The sequence below is a fragment of the Helobdella robusta genome, assembly GCF_000326865.2.
Source record: "Helobdella robusta unplaced genomic scaffold HELROscaffold_25, whole genome shotgun sequence".
NCBI lineage: Eukaryota > Metazoa > Annelida > Clitellata > Rhynchobdellida > Glossiphoniidae > Helobdella > Helobdella robusta.
In genome coordinates this window covers 582,895-607,153 of record NW_008704310.1, presented here as the reverse complement: position 1 = coordinate 607,153, position 24,259 = coordinate 582,895, and the positions used below count along the sequence as shown (strand labels likewise).

Below are 24,259 nucleotides of genomic sequence, written 5' to 3'. Positions count from 1 at the left end.
CCTTTGTTGGTATTTGGTATTGTAGTAACGATGTGATTGTGTGACGGCATTGATGTTACTGAATTGATGTTACTGAATTGATGTTACTGAATTGATGTTACTGAATTGATGTTACTGAATTGATGTTACTGAATTGATGTTACTGAATTGATGTGGCGGTGCTGATGGTCTACCTACTTCGCATCAGTTTCATGCTTCCCATAATGATGAAACCACCTTTTCATGTTTGCTCTGTTTGTGCTTTTCTACAAGTGTAAAAATGAGTCAAAAGTTTCAACTAAAAGTGTTCAAGTATTATTTCAAATATTCACTGCTGCATTCAACAACTTATTGATCATATAGAAAAATTAGTTGATCGTTTTTCTTCATATCTTCCTCATCAAACCACATTTCAACATCAACATTGTCATTATTTCAATTTCGAAATTTTTCCTTCGAAATTTCAATCGCTTGTTAATTGTTTGTTTCTTTATTTTCATTCATTCTTTCCATTGACTGTTCATCATTGATTTGCAGATGTTTTGAGGGATGGTTCAGTTGTTTTACTACGAATCACGTGGTCAGCCGGTGAGGAAGCTGCTGCGGAGGGAGGGCTACAAGAAGAAGGTGGGTGGCAGGGGGTGGGTGGCTGGATGGGTGGGTGAGTGAATGGGTGAGTTGGGAAGTAATTTGTGGTTGAATGGATAGATCCAAATTACCCTATTATCATTTATCACTCCACACATCCATACATCACCTCACACATCAACTAATCCTCCACACACCCATCCTCACACTTCCACCACCTTCCTCACTCCATCCCCACAGATATTGTTGTTCCCCTACGAAGGGTGGGCCCAACCCGCCAGTGCCACCTACTGGATCCTCAAAACGAACTGGTGGTGCAGGACTCAGTGCAAGATCACGCAGGTTATTTCAATTCTTCTGTAATTAATTTGTTCATTTTTGCGTTGTAATTTAACTTCGGTGATTTTATTCTGAAAATTATTTTCTTTTTGCTGTTGTTGTTGTTGTTGTTTATTTTATGCAATTAGTTTATCGCATGATAATTTGGCTAGTTTCAATTTATACATTTATAAACATATTTATAAATTATAAATATTTATATATATTCTAACTTATACTTCACGCATTCAATCTACTACTAAAATGGATCAATTTTGAAAATTAGCTACAATGTGCACACATTTTATTTTCTATGCGAAAAGAACCCTTTGATGAAAATTATTTAAAATTGTAAATTTTATATTATTGGTAACTTTATCGATAATTAATTTTGGGTTATCTCATGTTAAAAACTTCTATTACGTAGTCGTTTTTAAACTGGAAGTTTTTTTTGAATTCAGCTGTTCAATTTTTTCTGTGAAGAAATAGAAATGGTCATAACAAGAGTTTGTAATAAAATTCAGTTCTTCATCAAACGATACATGCCCGCTGTAATGGCACTATATTTCAAATTATTTCATTGAAATAAAAGCATTTTCAAATCATTCAAAATAATTTTTTTCAGGTTTCGTTTTTATTTTGTATCTAAATTTTGGAAATTTAGTTTTTAATTTGAAAAAAAAATACTATCAAAACATTTATGCTCAATTCCTTATTTTCGTCGCGACATAAATCTTTGAATCCCAATACATCTGCACACATACTCACACAAATACCACACACACACACACACACACACACACACACACACACACACACACACACACACACACATACTCACGTATACACACACAAACAACACACATACTCACACATCTCAGGCTCCTTCATATACATGCAAGTGTATCATTGTATATATGTGTACTACATATATGAACAAGTGCAAAAAAAAGAAGTCTGTAGTACAAAAGTAGACAACAACATTATAAGTCTATGGATACGAGGAGGTATCATAAAAATGCAGTAAGTATCACTTGTTTCATAGATCATCATAAATTACAACATTAAAGTAGGAAATCTCTGAATAAATGAATGCACATAAACATCGCGGATCCCAAACTGCCCGCAATAAAACACAAAACAACATCACATAAAACAATGCAAACAAGCACCAAACAATACAAACACTGAACAATGCGAACACCAAACAATAGAAAAAATACAAACAACAAACAATACAAACAACAAAAAATACAAACAACAAACAATACAAAAACTAATCCAACGACAAACAATACAAACACAAAAACAATACAAACATAAAATCAACCGGCGCAAAACATTACAAACAACTTCCCATACAAAGCATCGTTATCGCCTGTATGCAAACATCTGAATTAGCATTCACGATTCGATTAACAACATGTTGAAATAAATTAACCAAATATAGACTGAGAAAAAACTTCAAATGGAAAAAAGTAAAAAATAAATTGGAGCAACTGGAGTTTCGTATGCAGATGAGATGTGGAAGATCGTGCATGAAAAAGGCAAAGCGGTAGCACCAGATGTGTGAATTTCATCGCATCCGCCTGATTTATCGCCAGATCCAAATAGAACAAATTCAGTTAGAAAGCAAATAAATAAAGAGGGAAGATTAGGAGAGATAATGGGAGTGGGGAGAGTGAAATGAAGTGAAGAGTCGATGCAAACAAAGGAAAAGAATCAATTTAATTTAAAAAATGAATCTTCGTCCGGTGAAACAATTGAAAACTGGCAGATGAATCGAAGGAAGGCATTTGACAAACTTTGAAGGTAAAAATGGAACTGCAACAAATAGCTTAACAATCGCTGACACAAATATTCTAACAAATTTTCCAATATAACCCATGCTAGAGACGTCGCGAATGTTCAGCCCATACTTGAAATTTTACGTCGGTCTCGATCATTTTAATGGCGAATTGGCAGCTACTGTCGCAAATTTTCGTTTAAGGTATCTGATTTTTTAGATTACTGAATAATAATTGTTGATTATTATTAACGGAAAATTTATTTTGTCTATCATTGCTGTTGAAAAATCTGACTTTGAACAAGAGGTTGATAATATTCTTGATAAAGATATGATGGGTAGACATGATTCGGCTACTCTTTTTCATCATAAGTTTGTTTTTCATTTTCAAAAGTGAATTTATTTAAAAATTGTTATTCAGCCTTAAGCTTCGGCTGAATGTTGTTGGTTGAACTAGTAAGTCGTTGGCCAAATTCACTAATCGGTGCATCTTCAACATATACACAACAACAAGCCACTGTACGTTTTGAAATAGTACAGTCATATCAACGTTACTGATATCCTGGTACATACTTCAAAAATATGAAAACTTTAAATCTATTCTTATTAAAGCCAATTAATGCAATTTAAATGAAACATCTCAGGATTTTATGGAAACCACCACTTTAAAAACTTATCGAGAACCAGAAAGACGAACGGTGCACCTTCAAAATTAACACTTTTATTATTATTATTTTCGGAAATATTGGTGTTCACCAAACAGATCGATCAAAATGATGCAAAAGTTTCGCAGTGATAAGAAATCAAATTTTCAAATCCAAAAAATTTCATGCCTGTATAAAACTCCCCCGAATAAATTCACACGCCAAAGAACATCGTGAAAGTAAACAAAAATGAATTTGTGCATAGAGCGGCGTTCGAACTGAAAAAACATAGAAGTAGATAGTCGTACACTTACGTGCAAACAATCGCGTGCAAAAACTGTCAAGCAATAAATTTGTGGTTGCATCTAAATGTATGTATGTGTGAGTTATGTTTGTGTGTGTGTGTGTATGTGTGTGGTAAGATGTGTTATGTGTGTGTGTGGTGTGTTTGTGTGTGAAGGTATATAAGAACATTAGGATGCATAGAGAAGCAGAGAAGGAAAGGTGGATCTGGCGAAATCAGAGAAGCTAAATAGTAGGAGTGACGCGAAAGTAAATTGATTTGTCCCTCATGAAGTGATTGATGGTTTGTTAGGAGTGGCTCTTCATTAATCCAATTTCATTTCTTCATTTTGATACACACGTTTGTCCATCTATCCATCGTCCGTCCATCCATCCATCTAACCATCGATCCATCCATCCATCTAACCATCCATCCAACCATCCATGCATGCATGCATGCATCCATCCATGCATGCATGCATCCATCCATCCATCCTTCCATTCGTTCATTCACCTACCTATTTATTTTTTCTATATTAGACTTCTCCATGTACGTAGATCGGCGGAAGATTTATAGTTCGCTTCCCTCCAGTGTGTTTGCACGTCTTCAAATATCCATGCTCCATTCTTTTGTTATCTTTGTTTGCTTTTAATGATTTGCTATATCCGTTTCGATGCTGCTCGAAGATAATTCTACATTAATTCAATCCTTAAATACCTTCAAATCCATTTGGTTATATATTATGAAATTAATAACAATGGCACTCCCGATAAATCACACCAGCCTAATGTGCTTACCTCCATCATATGCACTGAACATGCACATTATCTATTGCATAACTTGCCCATTCATCTAAATATCCAGCAGTTGTTGTTGAATATAGACATGTATTATATGTTTGTTTGTTTGTTTGTTTGTTTGTATGTATGCATGCATGTATGTATGTGTGTGTATGTATGTATGTATGTATATGTATGTATGTTTGTGTATTTATGTATGCATGCATGTATGTGTGTATGTATGTATGTATGTATGTATGTATGTATGTATGTATGTATGTATGTATGTATGTATGTATGTATGTATGTATGTATGTATGTATGTATGTATGTATGTATACTACACACTCATATATGTATAGATTCCCATCTTATTCTTATTGGTTGCTTTTCTGCGCGCCTTGTTTCATACCGGCATTAATTATATTGACATTTCGGGGAGCAGAGGAAATGCTGTGTTTGTCTACATGTATGCCTGTGTGTATGTGTGCGTATGTATGTTTGTTTGTTTGTGTGTGTGTCTGTAAGTGTATGTGTATTTGTGCCTGTGTGTGAGTATGTGTGTTAATGTGCTTGTTTGTGTATCTTCGTTTTGTGAGAGTGTGTGTGTTTGTGTGCAAGGCTGTATGCATGTTTTTGTGTTTGTTTATTTAATAAATGCCTTCACGAAAGTAGTGTGAGTTAGTATACATTAATGTCTTTGTATCCATGCTATTTGTTTGCGCGCGCGAATATCTGTTCGTATGTAGCATTTGATTCCTTGCGTTTGCGTATGTTCTGGCACCTCAGTCGCTTGCTATGGCGCTTTGTAAATGATATTATTATTATTATTGTTATTATAATTATTAATATTGTTCATGGTGGTTATATTTCTCTGTTAAACATTCGACATCCTTCAGTCCATGCATTACGTAATATGTGAGTGGGTACGAGGGATTGGCAGATAACTTTTTAGCATGAGTTGCTCGTAACATGGATGGGATGTGTTTTAGTTGTGTGGCACAGGTTCAATATTTTTTTAATGAAAAGCTTTTTTTTCAGTTATTGGTTTGATGATGTTTTTTTATTCGAGCTGGAAAATCTCACCCAGATGACAAATTTCGTAGTTTTAAAATTTTAATAAATGGCTGTGGAGTGTCGTGAAATGTAGTTTTAGCATGCAGAAGCAGCTTCACAATGTTGGGATGGCCTGGGATTAGATATAAAAATTTTTTTTAGATATTTGATCGAATATTCGCTGTTGGGATATGGGATAATGTGAGTTGACTGTTGAAAGTTATTTCGAGTATGAAGAAATTCTTCAAGTCAGAGAAAATTAAAAAAAGGACGCAACCTACCTATGAAGAACCTATTAAAATTTTAGCACAATAATTTAAACAATGATTCATGTTAACAATGTAAGTTGTGAAAACCGGTTTATACTAATCATTCTCGTTATGACCAAGACACATCCCATGACAGACTGTCTACATGTTACCTGGCTGGTCGAACAAGTCTGATGCATGTCACCATGCAGTATATGTGTATAATAATTATATACTTAATACAGTGCACACACACACACACACACACACACACACACACACACACACACACACACACACATATATATATATATATAATTTAATTTAATTTACCGTAATATTACATAATGATTTTGTCTTTAAAGTTGAGTACAACTATCTAATCTACCAACATGGCCATTATATCAAAACGTCCATACACCCCCCACCTTGCACGTTGCAGGCAGTTGATGGAAATCATGTTCGGTTTAATAAAGTCAGACGATAATATTGAGTTAAAGTTGTGCCTACCTTGGATTTAAATTAACTTGCAGTGAGATTGTATGTTGATATGAAGCTGGTAACTTCTGCACGCGATCCTGCATTTGATTATCCATCCATCTATCCATTCATTTATCTGTTTATCCACCTATCTACCCATCTATTCATCCAACTAACCATCCATCCATTCATCCATGCATGCATGCATGCATCCATCCATGCATGCATGCATGCATCCATCCATCCATCCATGCATCCATCCATCCACCCATGCATCCATCCATACATCCATCCATGCATCCATCCATCCTTCCATCCATCCATCCATTCATCCATCCATCCATCGGCAATTTGGAGCGTAACAAGAATTTGGAGTGGGAGTTATTTTTTGAGCGTATTGCTTGATTGTTCAGCAGCTGGAGGCGTTCAACATTACATTTCATTCCTTCATCATCTTCGCAGTCTTCCATCTGATGTTGCAACATGCTCTTCAATAATTCTTTTTCATTCCCAAATTTACATTCCATCAAGCCTTTTTGAACTTTTTGACGATTCACATCTCTAAGGCAGAATGGAATCTAGTTCTCTATAAAAATGATTTTGGTCAATCCTTCCACCACCGATCGATGTTTCAACTGGACTTTCATTCAATGAAAATTTCTTGCAACAAATAAGTTAAAAACATGATGTTTGAGTAGTTGCATTTAACATTTCTCTAAAAGTTCAATTTATTGGGATTGACAAGATAGGAATTTAAGTAAACAAGGCTCGATGCGTTTAACATCAATGAAAACAACACACAACAAATTGACAACATTTAATCAATATTCACGTAGAAACCCAGGCACCAAACATCCCTCCACTAACATTATACAGGGGACAACTAACTTATAAAACGAACGACCGAATGACCAGCTGACTCGATAGAGTGCAACACAACGAAATAATGCAGTGGTGTGCTTGGAAGGAAAGCATTGCGAGATATCGACGTCGCTTAATACGATTTGTTCAAGTATGAAATGAAGTCTTAATGGAGATTAGGACGTAATTGGAAATGCTGCAATCTGTCTGTTTGTTTGTCTGTTTGTTTGTTTGTTCGTCTGTTTGCTAGTTTGTTCGTTTGTTTTTTTGTCTGTTTGTTTGTCTCTTTGTTTGTCTGATTGCTTCAGTTTCATTGTTTCGTCCGTTGTACTTTTGGAGTATAGGATTGACTATTTCTCACTCACTCACATTTCTCTCCTACTTTTCAGTCACCAAACGAGTTCACCTTTCACAAAACACCTAACAAATTCATTTATTTGTACATTTCCACATTTCCAGCTATGTTGTTAGGCACGCTTTTCACGTACACCACACACACACACACACACACACACACAACACACACACGCACGCAATATTATTGAGACTTTTGTGCAGGCATATTAAAGCCCATATCTGCTGCCACATTTCATGATCGTTGTATGTTGTGATTGAGATGATGATGAAGAAGAAGAAGAAGAAAAAAAAAGAAGAAGAAAAAGAAGAAGGAGAAGAAGAAGAAGAAAAAGAAGAAAAAGATAATCTTTCGTACTAATAAGAACGCTGACGACGAACGACGATGATAATTTAAATATAACTTTGAATACGAAACTGATAGTTGGAGAACAGGGAAGTGAGTGGTGAATGTGAGAAAATGAATATACGCTGTGAGTCTTCACATTTTTTTCTCAAGTAAATGATACTGAAAATTTTGAGCCATGTATAAATTACTGAAAACCCACACAAATAAAACGATCAATTAATGAAAAAATAAATAAATAATATACAAACCAACAAAAAACCACAAAAACAAATTAACAACCACACAAATCTCCCTCACACATACAAACACACTTACACATTCACGTATATGGATAAAAATTGATATAGAATAAACAGATTAAATAAATTGATGGACCATTCCACTCCGTCTCATTCCATACATTCATCTATCCACCGTTCATCCATGCATCCATCCATCCATATATCCACCCATCCATCCACCAACCCATCCATCTCTATCCCTCCATCCCTCCATATGACGTCATAAAAGGAAGAGTGGCATTAAGCAGATGTCCTCCCAAGGCATGCAGTCTCACGTAGGCGGTCGTAAAAATTTGAAAATATGCCTATAAAAATATAAGATTCATTCCACACACCCATGCAAACACACAAACATACACGCACATACACACATACACACACACACATACACTAACAGACAGACACATACACCAACAGACACCCACATAAACATACATCCATACATTCATACATACATTCATACATACATTCATACATACATACACATACATTCATACATTACATTCATATATACATACATACAAATAAACATACATACATACATACACACATATACAAAAACACACGGACATACATACAAACACTTACATACACACATATAGGTCACACAAACAACCAACCAACCAGACAAACAAACACAACCACTACATACCTAACTTACATCTGAATATATTTTTCAACAGAACGATGTATTTCTTCTTTTTTTCTGCGTCCCATCCTTCTCAGGACCTTGGCGACCGTCGACTTTCAACACTCTGTGGTAGTTGTTGATGATCTTCTTGGCAAAGTTGTAGAGACAGTAGGTCGCCGTTGCTTGCTGCCAACCACATCACGTGTTATTAAATTCCACCGCGGGCGGCACGATGTTGTAATGGCTAAGGTGCCTGGCGCTGTTGATGCAGTGTCCGGGTTCGGATGCAAAAAGATCACCGCCTATCACATGCAAAAGTGTGTGATTCATGCACCGTGTGTTTGTTGTAATAATGATAATGCGCCTCAGTCGCTTGCCATGGCGCTATGTAAAATGACATTATTATTATTATCATCATCATCATCATTATTATTATTATTATTATTATTATTATTGTTGTTGTTGTTATTATTATTATTATTAAATTAGATCGACAGAGCCGTCAAAATGTGCTGTTGTAATTTTCACTTTTGAAAACTCCTCGGTAGGTGCATCCATCAGCAACTTACGTAGTATCGAAGGCAGTTTTTTTGCACTTGCAGAGCGGAAGAGCTAAAGTTCATCCAAAGCATCTATAGAAATAGACAATTTTTTGTTACATAAAGAATACACAATTGGCTAAAACATTTAGGAGCAAATTGCACGTTGTAAATCCCGCAAAATGTAACTTCCACTCAAAAAAACAACCTCCACTAAATTATCGCACTGGGTATAAACTTCGAAATGCTTTTGAGAGATGTGCTCGGATACACGTTGGATACTAGATAGATACATTATACATGATAGATTGAATACCAGATAGATACATTATACATGATAGATTGAATACTAGATAGATACATCATACATGATAGGTATCTGATAGCAGATACACGGCAGACACCCGATAGATAGATAGATAGATAGATAGATAGATAGATAGATAGATAGATAGATAGATAGATAGATAGATAGATAGATAGATAGATAGATAGATAGATAGATAGATAGATAGATAGATAGATAGATAGATAGATAGATAGATAGATAGATAGATAGATAGATAGATAGATAGATAGATAGATAGATAGATAGATAGATAGATAGATAGATAGATAGATAGATAGATAGATAGATAGATAGATAGATAGATAGATAGATAGATAGATAGATAGATAGATAGATAGATAGATAGATAGATAGATAGATAGATAGATAGATAGATAGATAGATAGATAGATAGATAGATAGATAGATAGATAGATAGATAGATAGATAGATAGATAGATAGATAGATAGATAGATAGATAGATAGATAGATAGATAGATAGATAGATAGATAGATAGATAGATAGATAGATAGATAGATAGATAGATAGATAGATAGATAGATAAATACCTGATGGATGCACTGAGTTTGTCACGTTGATGTAGATGTGACTTCTTGAACATACCTACTCTTTGGAACACGCAATCACCAACCTAACTGCGTGCGTACAACCTACACGTGCGCATCATAATGTACACGTATGAGAATCGTAGAATAGTTTTAATTTGTTTTTACAAATTTTTTTTTTAATCTGAGACAGCATTTCAACAGATATGCATAGATACGATACAAAAATAAACGAACGAACGAACGAGCGAGCAAACACGGGCAAACGATTCAACGAACGAACCAAACAAACAACTAAACAAACAGCCAACCAAGCAATCAACCACACAGGCAAACGCACACACGCACTCTGAATGAAACAAACTGAACAGCATCCATAATGATGCTACGCAGTGCAGTAGAACTCAAGAGAACATTACAAAACATGCAATCATCTGCAATCATTTCCTACGAGTGCCTACGTTCGTCCTCTTGCAAACTGTCGGCGAACGAAAAAAAAACACATTTCTGCTACGTAAAGTGCATTTCGTGCTTCCATCAACATTTGTTGTTGTGTTGGTTGTTGTGTTGTTATTGTGTTGTTGTTGTGATGGTTGTTGTGTTGGTTGTTGTGATGGTTGTTGCGATGGTTGTTGTATTTGTTGTTGTGATGGTTGTTGTGTTGGTTGTTGTATTTGTTGTTGTGATGGTTGTTGTGTTGGTTGTTTCATGTACCCGCTTAGTTATTGTTATTTAAAAACATTTTATGTAATGTTGTCGTCATCTATCATTGCTTATGTACTCTGTGTAGATCCACAATCCATGTTTATTGAAGTGTTTTGCTGTTCAAGCTGATGCAAGGGATTGTTGGATGTTACATGCCTGCACGTTGTTTAGCGGTGTTGCATGTTTTGTGATGCTGTATGTTACTTCCACGTGTTGCTTGTTACTCCAGGTGTTGCTTGTTACTCCAGGTGTTATCTGCTGTTTGGCATTTTGCATGGATTGTTATTTTCTTCATTTTTATTATTATTATTAATTTCTTGGTTCCGAGAGCGCCTCAGTCGCTTGCATCGGCGCTTCATAAATGATATTTATTATTATTATTATTATCATTGTTAGTGATCTGAGTGTGTCCTATCTTGAGAAAACTTAATTTATAACCAGTGAGCATGTTCATCACCTGGATTGGTGGCACCGATTTTCGGCTACACAAAAATATCCCCCGTTGTTCCTCCATCCTCTTTCTACCACTTCAGTCGTTAAACGACGCACAACAGACATGTATGAACGATGAACGATGAACACACATAAACATACGGAAACAAATATAAAAACACATAGACATATATGAAGATATACAAACCCATGTTAACATACATAAACATATAGGAACGTACACAAACATACATGAACGTATACAAACACATACCAACATAAACAATCGTGTCTGAACGTATACAAAAAAACATACAAACATTTACAAACATACACAAACACATAAAAATTTATACAAACATACATGAACGTATACAAACACATACAAAATATACACACACATACATAAACGAATAAAAACATACAAATATACATGAACGTATACAAACACATACAAACCTATTCAAACATACATTAACGCATACAAACACATACAAACATACATGAATGTATACAAGCACATACAAACATACATGAAATTTATCATAATATTGAACGTATACGAATACATACAAGCATTCTTAAACGTATACAAAACACATACAAACATATACAAACATACATGAACGCATACAAACACATACAAACATACATGAAATTTATCATAATATTGAACGTATACGAATACATACAAACATTTTTGAACGTATTCAAACACATACAAACATATACAAACATACATGAACGCATACTAACACATACAAACATGCAAACCTATAAAATACAGACATGCATTGGATTTTGCAACGAGCGCTCATAAAACAGTTCGTAACGAACGAACGAACGAACGAACAAACAAACTAGCAAACAAAAAAGAAAAAGAAAAAAATAAAATAATTTAATAGATTAATAACAAATAAAAAAAAATAAAAAGCAGAAATATTATAAACTGTATAATGGAAAGAATGGAGGATGGGGATGAGTAACGTTTTGAATGTGACGTCCGGTTCAAAGGAGTTGTCCATTTTATTTCTTTCTATACTTCAACATTTTCTTCCTCTTCCTCTTCCATGCTCATTTCAATCTGCTCGCTTTTCCTTTTTTAATTTTGTTTTTTGTTGTTGTTTGTTTTGTTCGTTTTTTGTTGTTTGTTGTTGTTTAATGTTGTTGTTTGTTTGTTTGTTTGCTGCTGAATGTTTGTTGTTTGTTTGTAGTTTGTCTGTTATTTGTGGTTGTGTTTTTATTTGTTAGTGGTTTTCTCAAGTGCTCAGCTGTTTCATAGTTTTCAAATGATTTTGAACAATATATTACATCGGTGCTACTTCATGTCTGAGAAATTCAGGTTATCATCTGTACATGCGTGTCTTCTAAATGATTTGTTGTCTTTGAACTGATTCAAACGATCAAAAAAATAAAAAACAAAAATATTTCAAGTCTGTCAACTGATCAGGTTTTTAATTTGCAAACACAGCAACGCCGAACAACATTCGCCTAACCGCAAGGAATGTGGGAATTTTCTTGTGGACGTTGTTGCTGTCAACATAGATGTGCAGAGTGACGTCATATCGTAACGTCGTGTGTTTGGCCCCGTCCGTCCCACGTGACTGGTTTGTTGTTATTTTCACCTGAGAAGGCTGCAGAGGCGGGTTAATGGACGCCATTTACATGATGTCATCTTGTTCAACCTGAATTGATGACCCCTCGGTATGTGCACCATGCATCACACCAACTGCACATCCAACATCACATCCAACAACACATCCAACATCACATCCAACAACACATCCAACATCACATCCAACAACACATCGTCTAATAAAATATAAGAATTAAAATAAAGAGTTGCATGCATTGGATGTAACTGCAAATTTCAAGACTGAAGATTGCCACTTTTAAGAGGTAACTGCAAAACCGATACAAATGATAATCCTCAAGATAATTCTATCGATAGTCTTTTAAACAAAGTTTATGAACTTTTTTAAAAATTGAGATGCAATTTTAACAACCAAACATGTAACTAATAAACCAATTTCATTTAACAAAACTGAAAAATCTTTAGCTATAAAATTTAGAAAAACGTCACCATTTTAATATTACAAAAATGGCGATACCCACACGATGGAAGTATGGGCGATAATAAGGATAGGACACCATATTCGTATATCGCCAGCATTACCAACTCCGTCTTCATGTAATTGAAAGTGAAAGAAAGCATGAAACTTGTAACTTCTGAAAATTTAATCAGAAACCACAAAAATTCATTTAAGAAGTTTATTTGAGAATCTAAATTCTCTTTGAAAAAAAAATGAATGAAAATATTTTTCATTTGTCAATTCGGAAGACTGAGAGAAAGTAAGTAGCTTGTGCGGATTACATTTCAGTAAACAAGTGCTTGCAACAATGAAACTATGCAATAAGAAATTAATTCGCGTGGAGTTAGAAACTCGTTGATGTGTGTGTGTGTGTGTTTGTGTGAGGTACATGTGTGTGTGCGTGTGCGGGAGCGTTATTTAATGGAAAGTCTTTGATAACAACATTATTCAAGTATACAAGCCATGATTTTTACTATATCAATAATAATTTTTATAAGTTTTTTTTCAAAATTCCAAACCAAATTAAGTTCATATAGAAGCTAAATTAAGATTCATTCTCAAATTACGACATAAAATTGCGTTGAAACGAACTGAAAGAGAGCCTGTATGTATGTGACGATTGCAACGTGGCTGGCACAGGTGAAACCGGAACCCATCCATTCTGCTCCACCCTTTGTTTCCATCGACGTTTTTTAATCAGAAATAAATTAGAATGGGATTATTTCATTTCTTCTTCTCGCTCAGTCAGCCAGACAACGTTTTAGTGCACGTTTGCGTGTGTGTTTGTCTGTTCGTTTGTTTGCGTGCGTGTGTGTGTGTGTTTGTTTATTGTCAACATCCTTTTGTTGTTTCATTTTGTGTGGTTGGTTTGTAAACATCCTTGATGTGTTTCGTTGCTTGTTTTTTTTAAATTTTCATTCAATTTAATTTTATTCATTTATTTCTTTGTTCTACAACTTGTTATTAATTGAGTAGTTACTTATTCATGTCCTGTCAGCAAAGTTCAGCGTACGCTAATAAGTTTCCTTGAGAAGAAAATGTTCAGGTGCCTTGAGATTTTTGTGACTAAAAAACAAATAATTACTCATCTCATTTCTTACTATTCGAAATTTCTTTCCTGTCGGTGGCAATATTTTCAAAGCGCTTTAAACAATGGAAGAAGAACAACAAAACGAGCTGGCGTTGGTATATGCGGACGACGACCACCAACAACAACACCGTGCTACCGTGGACACATTTGCATGGTCCCGTAACATTCGGACACCTACATCGCAGTACTTTCATCATCAACAACAACAACAACAAATCAACAACAGAGTCTGAAAAATAAATAATTGAGAAAAATATGAACATCAATGCGTAAGAGGGAGAGGAAAGACGCAACGCAACGAAAACACGAACAAGAGAAAAAGTGGCAAGCGAATGCATGAAAAGCACATAAAATGTAAATAAGAGGATCACATCTGCTGCTCGATCGATTGAACGAGCGCCGCCATAAAAATAATCGTGTCTACCAAAATACATACAAACTCAAAAAATTTCCAAGTATAAAAACATACAAACATACAAATATAAAAATATACAAACGTAAAAACAAAAAACATGCAAACTTAAAAATATCCAAGCATTAAAACAAAGAAAAAACAGAATGCAATTAAGCTTCAAAACCTGTCATATCATAGATGTTCATATTCATGTGTCATTTGTATACGTTTGTCACAGAATCATAAATATATCCGCCTAAAATATATCCAAATATCATCACATGTAAAAATAATTTTTGTGTTTGCAGAATTTTATAAAAAATGTTAACAAAAAATTAGTTTATTTAAATTACATTTTAAATCTACAAGTGAGTTAACTAGGATATTTTGAATCTCCAAGTTGGACTATCCAACGATGATCCCAAAGCAAGTTCCAGGTGCCGTAGCTGAGGGCACGTTTGCATTTTCAACAAGTCAGCCATGCATATCAGTGAGAAAATTACAATTTAACACCTAGCAAGCTCTGTAATGCAAAATTATCTTCCTGTGTGTTTCTTAAAATGTACGTTGGCCGATTAAATGTTAAAATGTTCAAAATATAACATTTCGTTAAGCATGGTTTTTTTATTAAAGACTTTTTTGTTTTCAATATAATGAAAGTTAAAATAGAATTCATTTGGAACGTTTTAGAGTATTTACATATAAGTCAAATCAGCTTGAAACAGCACTTGATAACTAACTTAATGACCGACATGCATTTTCGATTTTGATAAAAATAAAATTCATACATGGAAGCAAGAAAACAACCCAGCAAACAAGAATAACACAGACAGACGCATTCATTCGATTGGTTCCATTGCACCGCATGGCCAGTCGCAAAAAATGTTTCCATCTCTTCATATCTTCAGCACTGCCACCGAGTGAATAACTTTGGTTAGATGAATAACGTTGAATGGAGCCAACCTACTCATCAAAATACGCTGGGAATGTTCATTTAGCACCTCCACCAGAACGATGAATCATTTTCATCAATTTCAACGTTGTATTATAATATTTCTGCAATTGTATCCGCATTTAATTTTAAACATTCAAACGCTTTGTGTGAACAATCTGAATGCATTTGAAAGCAGGATAACAAGCCTTCATACAGGCCCTAATGTGCAGAGCTATATTTCATTTCAAACCAACATAATCCATACATGCATTATACAAACAGACAAACAAATAAACAAACAAACAAACAAACAAACAAACGGACAGACAAACAAACAAACATACACACAAACAAGCAAACATACAAACAAACAAACAAACAAGCAAACATACAAACAAACAAACAGACAGACAAGCAAGCAAACAAACAACCTACCTAAAAAATAGGTGAGTGGAACAAAGCGCATAACAACATCAGGCAAGATCTCGACCTCCTCGAAGACCAATAACATGGTCATCATGGGAAAGTTCAAGGACCACCCAGCTGACGTCAGATGCTTCCGCCTCTCACTGACCACCGACGTTTCCAACGCAGACTTCCAGATGGGGTACAGCATGGTGGGGTGCCTGGAGAGGGGTCCCAGGTTCGACGCTGCCCCCCTACAAATGCAGATGACACATTTCGCCATGATCAAGAGGAAAGGGTATTGATGCTGATGTTGATTTGATGATGGTGATGGTCATAATATGAAGATGATGGTGATGATGTTGGTGATGATGACGACGATGTAATGATGAAACTTTAAATATGGTTAAATAAAGTTTACCCTGTCAGACTATTGATGAAATAAAAAAAAGTTGTTCGTGAAAATGAATTAATTGCACTGAAATCACAAATCATTTTGGGAATGTGATGGAAATCAATTGACGCGATGACGATGATGATGATGGCAATGGTAGTAGTGATGATTTCATTATGATGATGACGATGATGATGGTGGTAGTGATGATGAAATAAAGGACTGTGATATGATGAAAACAGTTGGTGATGGTGATATGATGTTAAGTTGATGCTTGCTGTCTGCTAAGATGTCACCTCCTATTGAAAACATCATTATGATGATTAAGCTATGCAAAAACCATATTACAATCATTTTAACCTTTGATGTAACTTAGAGATGCGACTGATCAATTAGGAATTATTCCGTGTTGATTCTTATTTTCGTTAACCCAAATTTAAACTTTGTTTGTTTAAGTTCACTTTTAGAAAATGGATTTTAATTTTGATTTGATTTGAATTGACTTTCTGCTGCTTAACGAAGTTCGACCTTGCCAGGTGTCAGTCAATTTGAGCCGCTATGCAATAAAATCAAATGATTCTTACAACTTAATCACACCGGTTTGTTCATGGAATGATTAGGTTTGGAAATCAAATGCATTCATTCATTCAATCGTTCGTTCGTTCGTTCTTTCATTTATTCATTCGTTGTTCATTCATTCATTCATTCCATTCGTTCATTCATTCATTCATTCGTTCGTTCATTCATTCATTCATTTGCATAGAGAAAATTTAACTAACAAACATCATTTTGGTTAACTTGTTCTACTCACCTGCCTCACTTATAATGTTCTGTTAATAAATTTCCGAACTCGGTTTGTTTTTTTAACTTTTTGATCAACCATTTCTCAAAACAAAATGTTTTTTCATAAATTTTTTTAACTTCTTCATTGCAATTTATTCATTTTAATTTAAGGTTTTTCAAGTTTTTATTATTTCATTCGTTCGAAACATTTTAGTTCGGAGTACATATTACAAATAATTGAACAGGGCAAAGATACAATAGAATACATATCTGTCTACTGAATGTTGTATGTATGCATGCATGTATGTATGTATGTATGTATATATGTATGTATGTATGTATATATGTATGTATATATGTATGTATGTATGTATGTATGTATGTATGTATGTATGTATGTATGTATGTATGTATGTATGTATGTATGTATGTATGTATGTATGTATGTATGTATGTATGTATGTATATGTATGTATGTTTGTGTATTTATGTATGTTTGTATGTATGTTTGTATGTATGTATGTATGTATGTATGTATGTATGTATGTACATGTTCAGATGTTTGCATGGTGCACGTTCCATCTCCCTTACACACTGAAATGTTTCTGTCATGTTATCTCATCCTAGGATCATCATCGTCATCATCGTCATCATCAACATTGCCATCATAAGCGTTTATTTCCATCATTATTGGTAAAAAAATGTAACAGTTAAAGAACAAATTTGCAATCATACCCATAAACACTTGCCCAAACTCACAAACACACACATACACACACACACATCCATTCATACACACACACATATACATATACATATTCATATACATACACATACACACCCACACACACACACACACACACCCATCCAAGAAGAATTGAACTCTATGTATCATGTTATAGAACTGCGTAAGTACTGATGATGATGATGATGCTGCTGATGATGATTATGGTGCTGGTGGAGCCGTCCTGGTATTGATTAATTAGCATTTTAATTATTACCTGCTTTCGTGCCAACTTAATTACACTCAGTTTCTCACTCACTAATACTCTCTCTCTCTCTCTCTTAGTTCTTTTTATCTCTCTCTCTCTTTTCTCTTTCTTACTTTAAAATTTTTTCTTCTTCTTATTCTCTGTATGTCAGTTTTCATTTTACACGTTCGCGCCGAATTAACACGTTCCTTCAAACGCATGCAATTCTAATTCTGCAGCTCCACACGTGAGCGCTTCGATCCAAATTGATTGCATGCTAATTAACGCTCTGATGATGTTATGTTGTGATGATGTAAGGTGGTGATGTCATCCAATGGTATAACTTAGGAGGATGTGATGGTGTGATGTTGTGACGTCATCAAGCATTCGTCTACGTCATATTTTGTGTATCATTTTGCGTGAATATTTGTTCTGTATGTTTGTATTGTTTGTATTGTATGTGAGCTTGTATTGTATGTATGTTGTATTCATGTGTATTGGTGTCGTTTGTACGGTTGTGTTGTACGTCTGCGTGCGTGTGTTGTCTTGCCCTGATGTTTGCCTAACCTTTTGCTTACCAAGTTTGATGGTTTGTTTGTTTGTTTGTCCATCTATCGAGGCGTCACCTTCAACTCCATCATCAAACGCAACATTCGCACATCATCATCGGCCACGTCCACCATACATCATCATTTGCATGCGTGTGCATCACGACCTTAGTATTTAACATTCAATTTGGTAATAAATTTAGTTTGGGATGCAAGTTCTCAACAACTGCTCACAAAATTCCACGAATCGTAATTGACCTCGTTGATTACATTTTAAAAATTTTTCACAACAAAAACAAGTTCATTTCGAAATAAATTCATTTCGAAGAATGAATAAAATTTTTAAAAAATTAGACAAACAGCTTCGTAAAAATCTTCTGAAATTTTTCAAACTTGCATTTTTTGCCCCTTTTCTGCGAGTTTTGTTGCAAAGCAGATGTTCATCGCCCTGTATCTCGAGCTAACCTTTCAAACATTAGCCTCCGGTTCTTTCTTCACATCAAAGCGTCTGAAATACATTTATTAAAATTAATTGACAACAATAAACTTCAATTTACACCAAAATATTTCTAAATTTTGAAGCATTCAAATAATCAGAAAAATATTTTTTAATTCCATTGTAACGCTGCTACCTTCCATACTGATCAAGTTTTTTCAATTATTCAATTGTTTTTTTTAGAAACGAAAATCTTGTGCAGTTGAAATTTTTACGTGGATCATCTTTGGGTGGCCAGGTGAAGCAACTACTCCAGCAGTCTCAACACTTTGAACATGAGGGGTGACAACTGAAAGATTTGCAATATTTGGTTGACAGTTTTCTATACTATTCCCAGCTGACTTCTGCCACATTTCATGTGTTATACTGTACAATGTACCTACTAAATTATTTTTGACAATCGGTCTTTCCAATTTGTTCCGATCTCCTATAGCCATAGTTCATTTTTCACAAACTATTTGCTTAACACGTTGTCTTGTCAGAACAGTAATACCATGTACAGATAGGCAACCATTTAACTTCAGACGAGTTGGCTCTGTAACATTCCTCAGTCTAAATTTTACGTCAGACTATTATAAATCTAAATTCTTATCCAGGTTTAAAAATATTTTAAATTAAATTTCAAGATTATTTTCTGAATTGTTGCAACAGTGTATTTTGTTAATGTATTGTTCCCTTGTTTCAAAAAAAATTGTCCACGTATCGTCTACCTAAGTAACGTCTCAATGTTAAAATTTGGCCAAAATACTATCTTTTTACATTTGGCTAAAATTCGATCCTTTCACAGACATGCGAACACTTCAGAACAATCGCTTGCCTCGCTCCTACCTTTTCCCATGATGTTTCCATAACTTCATTCTAAGATAGCTGTACTATATCTATCGCCACGATGTTTAAAAAAAACAGCAGAATTATTGCATTTATTAAGTTGGGAAACAAACTTTTGGTTAATCTCATTATATATTGCGCCACTGACAACAACAGCAGCAACAACAACAGCAACAACAACAACAACATTTGCTTTAGTGATTTTATAGCAATCTCTTTATATCGACACTGCAATAACAATCAAAAGTAACGATTAATGCAACACCAACTACATTATAAACTGGATCATAATTGCCAACAACAACAACTGACATCATCAACAATAACGACAACAACAGCAACAAGACAACATCAAAAACACAAACCGGGCAGCAAAAACAACTTCATTAAACATGGACCACATATCTTCTGAGCAAATCTTCGCATTACGTTCTACCACACACTGTTTATCGCCCACTTACTCTGATACTATTACTCCTACTGCTCCTTCCGTTTATGTGGTTGTGATACACAAAAATACTCATTAGTTACTATATAATTATAAATATTATAATTATATTTGCAGCCATAAATACTGGTTCCAATATTGCCACCAACAGAGGAAGCATTGTAGCCGGTGACTTTGATTGCGACTAATAGGCAAAAAGGTTAAACGTTTACATCTGTGGAACTGTTGGTGATAGTCTCACGGAGTGATATGACAGATTCAACAGTTCCAAATTAGATTATTGTCTGGAAGAGGACCGACAATTTTTTTGTAAGATTGGCGTGCGAATGTTTCCACCCCCCCGAATGAAAACATTAATGATGGAATTTGTTTGAGTAAAAGTTATTTCATAGACCAACGCCCGATGGTGAACGTCGCTAGCGAACAACAGGCTGGCATTAGTGAAAACATCACACATCCATCAACACTCACCTGCATGCACTTTCACACGCACCTCAAAGGGCCCAACTCATGCACGTACACACGGCAAAGACACAAACACACATACAAACATATAGAAACACGTTCAAACATAACAACGTACTCACGTACGCACATGTATAACAGGCGCCTAAATACACATACAATAGAACATACACACAGACACCACAACTACACTTCAACACGAGAATACAGTGGCATGATGAACACACAGATGGTTAAGACAAACCATGAAACGGTGCAGGGATAGTAACAAAGCAATGCTTTATTGACTCGTGTTATTGGTTCGTGTTTTTTCTAAACTTCGTTGCATTTTCTAACGGATCTCTTTGTGTGTTTGTGTGTGCCTATATATATATATGTGTGTGTGTGTGTGTGTGTGCGTGTGTGTGTGTGTGTGTGGACGGTTGTTTGTTTGTGGTTGTTGTGGTGTTGATAGATTTTTTGGTTGATTTTTTCGTGGCAAGTGACGCCGTAATGGTCTCGATGTTTTGCTGCTACGGGAAGCTCTCCTATGATGCGTGCTGAGTTTTTATGCCTTAAAAGATCAGCATTATGTCGGGACGTTAAATATGCTGTGGAATGCAGTTGTTTCAATCTAGACAACTTCCAATTTGTTGTTGGTTGGGTGAAGATAGGTGGCTGGTTGTTGTTTTTGGTTGGTTGTTGTTTGTTTAATGTTGTCTGTTAATTTTAACGTGTGCCATTTTTTATTGGCATTCATAATGTGGAGAATGCAATGTAGAAATTGATCATCAAACCTTTGAATGGGACATTCTACGATGAAATTTTATGGTTCAGCATGTAAATAACATTCCTACATTTGCAAAGCAGAGTTTGTAGTCCATATTTTCACTACATAAGTATAAAATTTAATGATGATCAATGCTCTCTAATTAAAAATTACTTCCACATGCTAAACAAACGCCAAATAGTAGAAATAGTTAAAATAATACCAAAGAAAATATTTGCACGAAGGAAAACTTGAAAAATTTTTTTTCCAAGAATATAAGAGCCAGCTGCGAGCAGTGTGATGAGTTACTTATTAAAAGTTATTTTGATGGATGGTCCTTCATGGCACCTCTCTATTGCTTCATACCACACCGGGAATGCACGATCGGACCTCTGTTTATGTCGCGATGTTTATGCTTGGATATTTATGTTTCAATGTTTATGTTTAAATGTTTACTTTGGATATTTATGTTTCAATGTTTATGTTTAAATGTTTTCGTTTGAGTGTTTATGTCTGAGTTATTTATCTCTGAATGTGTCTGTGTTTATCTAGAAAAGTTTCTGCCCGTGTTGTAAGTTAAATGTTCATTCAAAATTTTATGTTCGGTAGGTTGCACGTCAGTTATTTTTGTAACAGGATAGCAGTGAAATTTGTTTGGAGAAGTTGGATTTGTAAATTAGTTTAACAATCGTTTAAGCACGCTTTGCACTGTTTTCATGTTTGTCTGTCGGTGTGTGTGTAAGGCTGTCACTGCTACTGGCTATCACTGCTATCAGCGCACAACATTCTACACCGTAGAAACTCCCAATGATAACCCCTTCTACATCAATCTATATAAAAACATAATTGTGGATTTAATTGCTAATGATTCCATGTAACAAGGGCACACCTGTTAAGGAGCATCATGACGTGTGCCGAGTTGAATGCTTTCAAATACAAATCCATCAGCATGTGTAGGCACGCACAGGTTCACATACATGCACACACAAGTACACACAAACATACACATACAAACATACACATACATACAAAAAACTTTTCAAGTGTATCTTTAAAAGATGAACATAGGTTCGGAAACTTTATATTAGAATTTATACATGAACGTACGTACATACAAACAGACAAACAAACAAACACATGCATGCGTCGCATCAATTGTTCGGCTCACATAGTTGCATGACAACAAGCACACGTGTCACAAGCTGGTTGTTAGGCAAACATCCAGGTAGGAGCTACAATAGTGGCAATCAACAACAACCTTCAAATGACAACAACGACAAACAAGGTAGGTAGATAGGTGCCTGGATGGATGGATGGATGGATGGATGGATGGATGGATGGATGGATGGATGGATGGATGGATGGATGGATGGATGGATGGATGGATGGATGGATGGATGGATGGATGGATGGATGGATGGATGGATGGATGAATGGATGGATGATAAATGGATGGATGGATGGGTGGATGGATGGATGGATGGATGGATGGATAGATGGATGGATGAATTCATTTAAAATGGTTTCTGGTTAATTGGGTTGTTGAAACAATTGAGTCTGGCTGATTAATAGCTCCTCACCGATTTCATCGATCTATTTGTTTACCTCACTCGAAAGTGGGTTGAATTATTAGCTGCGCTACATGTGCTTCATGTTTTATGTTTTTTATTTTTAATATATGCTAATGTGACTGTATGATCTTCGCGATAATTTATAGTTATATACATCTATATATCGAAATGCGTAGGCACGCCACAGCAGTATATGAATGATGAAACAGCTGCTCTTCAATTGAAAGACAAAAGAGAACGAGGAACATTGTGTTGCCAGCCTAGCGACGCTTCTGTTTATTTATGTTCCTGGATGGTAATGCATACCGCAGGATCTCACAATAGGTTCAAGGTAAAAATACCCGAGATACAAAAAACCAAACTGTAAAATTCCTAAAACACTGCTTGATACCTCTTGCTCTGCTGTACATTTGTGCCCCCTTGGATACTCGGTACAAAAAGCGAGCGGTATTTATATTAATTAAAGGTCGCATGACGTTGCATGCCACTTGTACCTACAACACTTCCACAGAACATGCTCCATGAACATTTCAATGCAGGCTGATAGGCTGGCTTCGTTCGTGCCTGTGTTGGTGAGCAATCCAGGTGAGCTAATTACCTGGATGGATGGATAATTGGATGGATGGATGGATGGATGGATGAATAAATAGATATATGGAGGAATGAACGGAACGATGGGAATGTATTTGAAGATCTTCAATTAGGCACGTACGTTTCAGTAATGTTTTTTTTTTCATCATTTGCAAACGACGAATTTCAATAATAAAAAATAACTAATTAGTTAAACTATTAAAATCTTACATGAAAAGTGTAGAAAAATGAATAAATAAAAATAGAAATATGACGTCAATTAAAAGTATCGAGCCAGCGTCTCAGGTAGGT

At 35.1% G+C, this 24,259-nt stretch overlaps 1 protein-coding gene across 1 annotated transcript; it reads left to right on the top strand.

Annotated features, from left to right (window-relative positions):
* Positions 1–528: 528 nt before the first annotated feature.
* Positions 529–2,444, top strand: HELRODRAFT_172923 (hypothetical protein; the record flags this gene model as incomplete). The annotated part of the gene is made up of 4 exons (XM_009019583.1): positions 529–640; positions 808–909; positions 1,767–1,908; positions 2,336–2,444. The coding sequence occupies 4 exons, from the start codon at positions 529–531 to the stop codon at positions 2,442–2,444; spliced, it is 465 nt and encodes a 154-aa protein (XP_009017831.1).
* Positions 2,445–24,259: the final 21,815 nt, after the last annotated feature.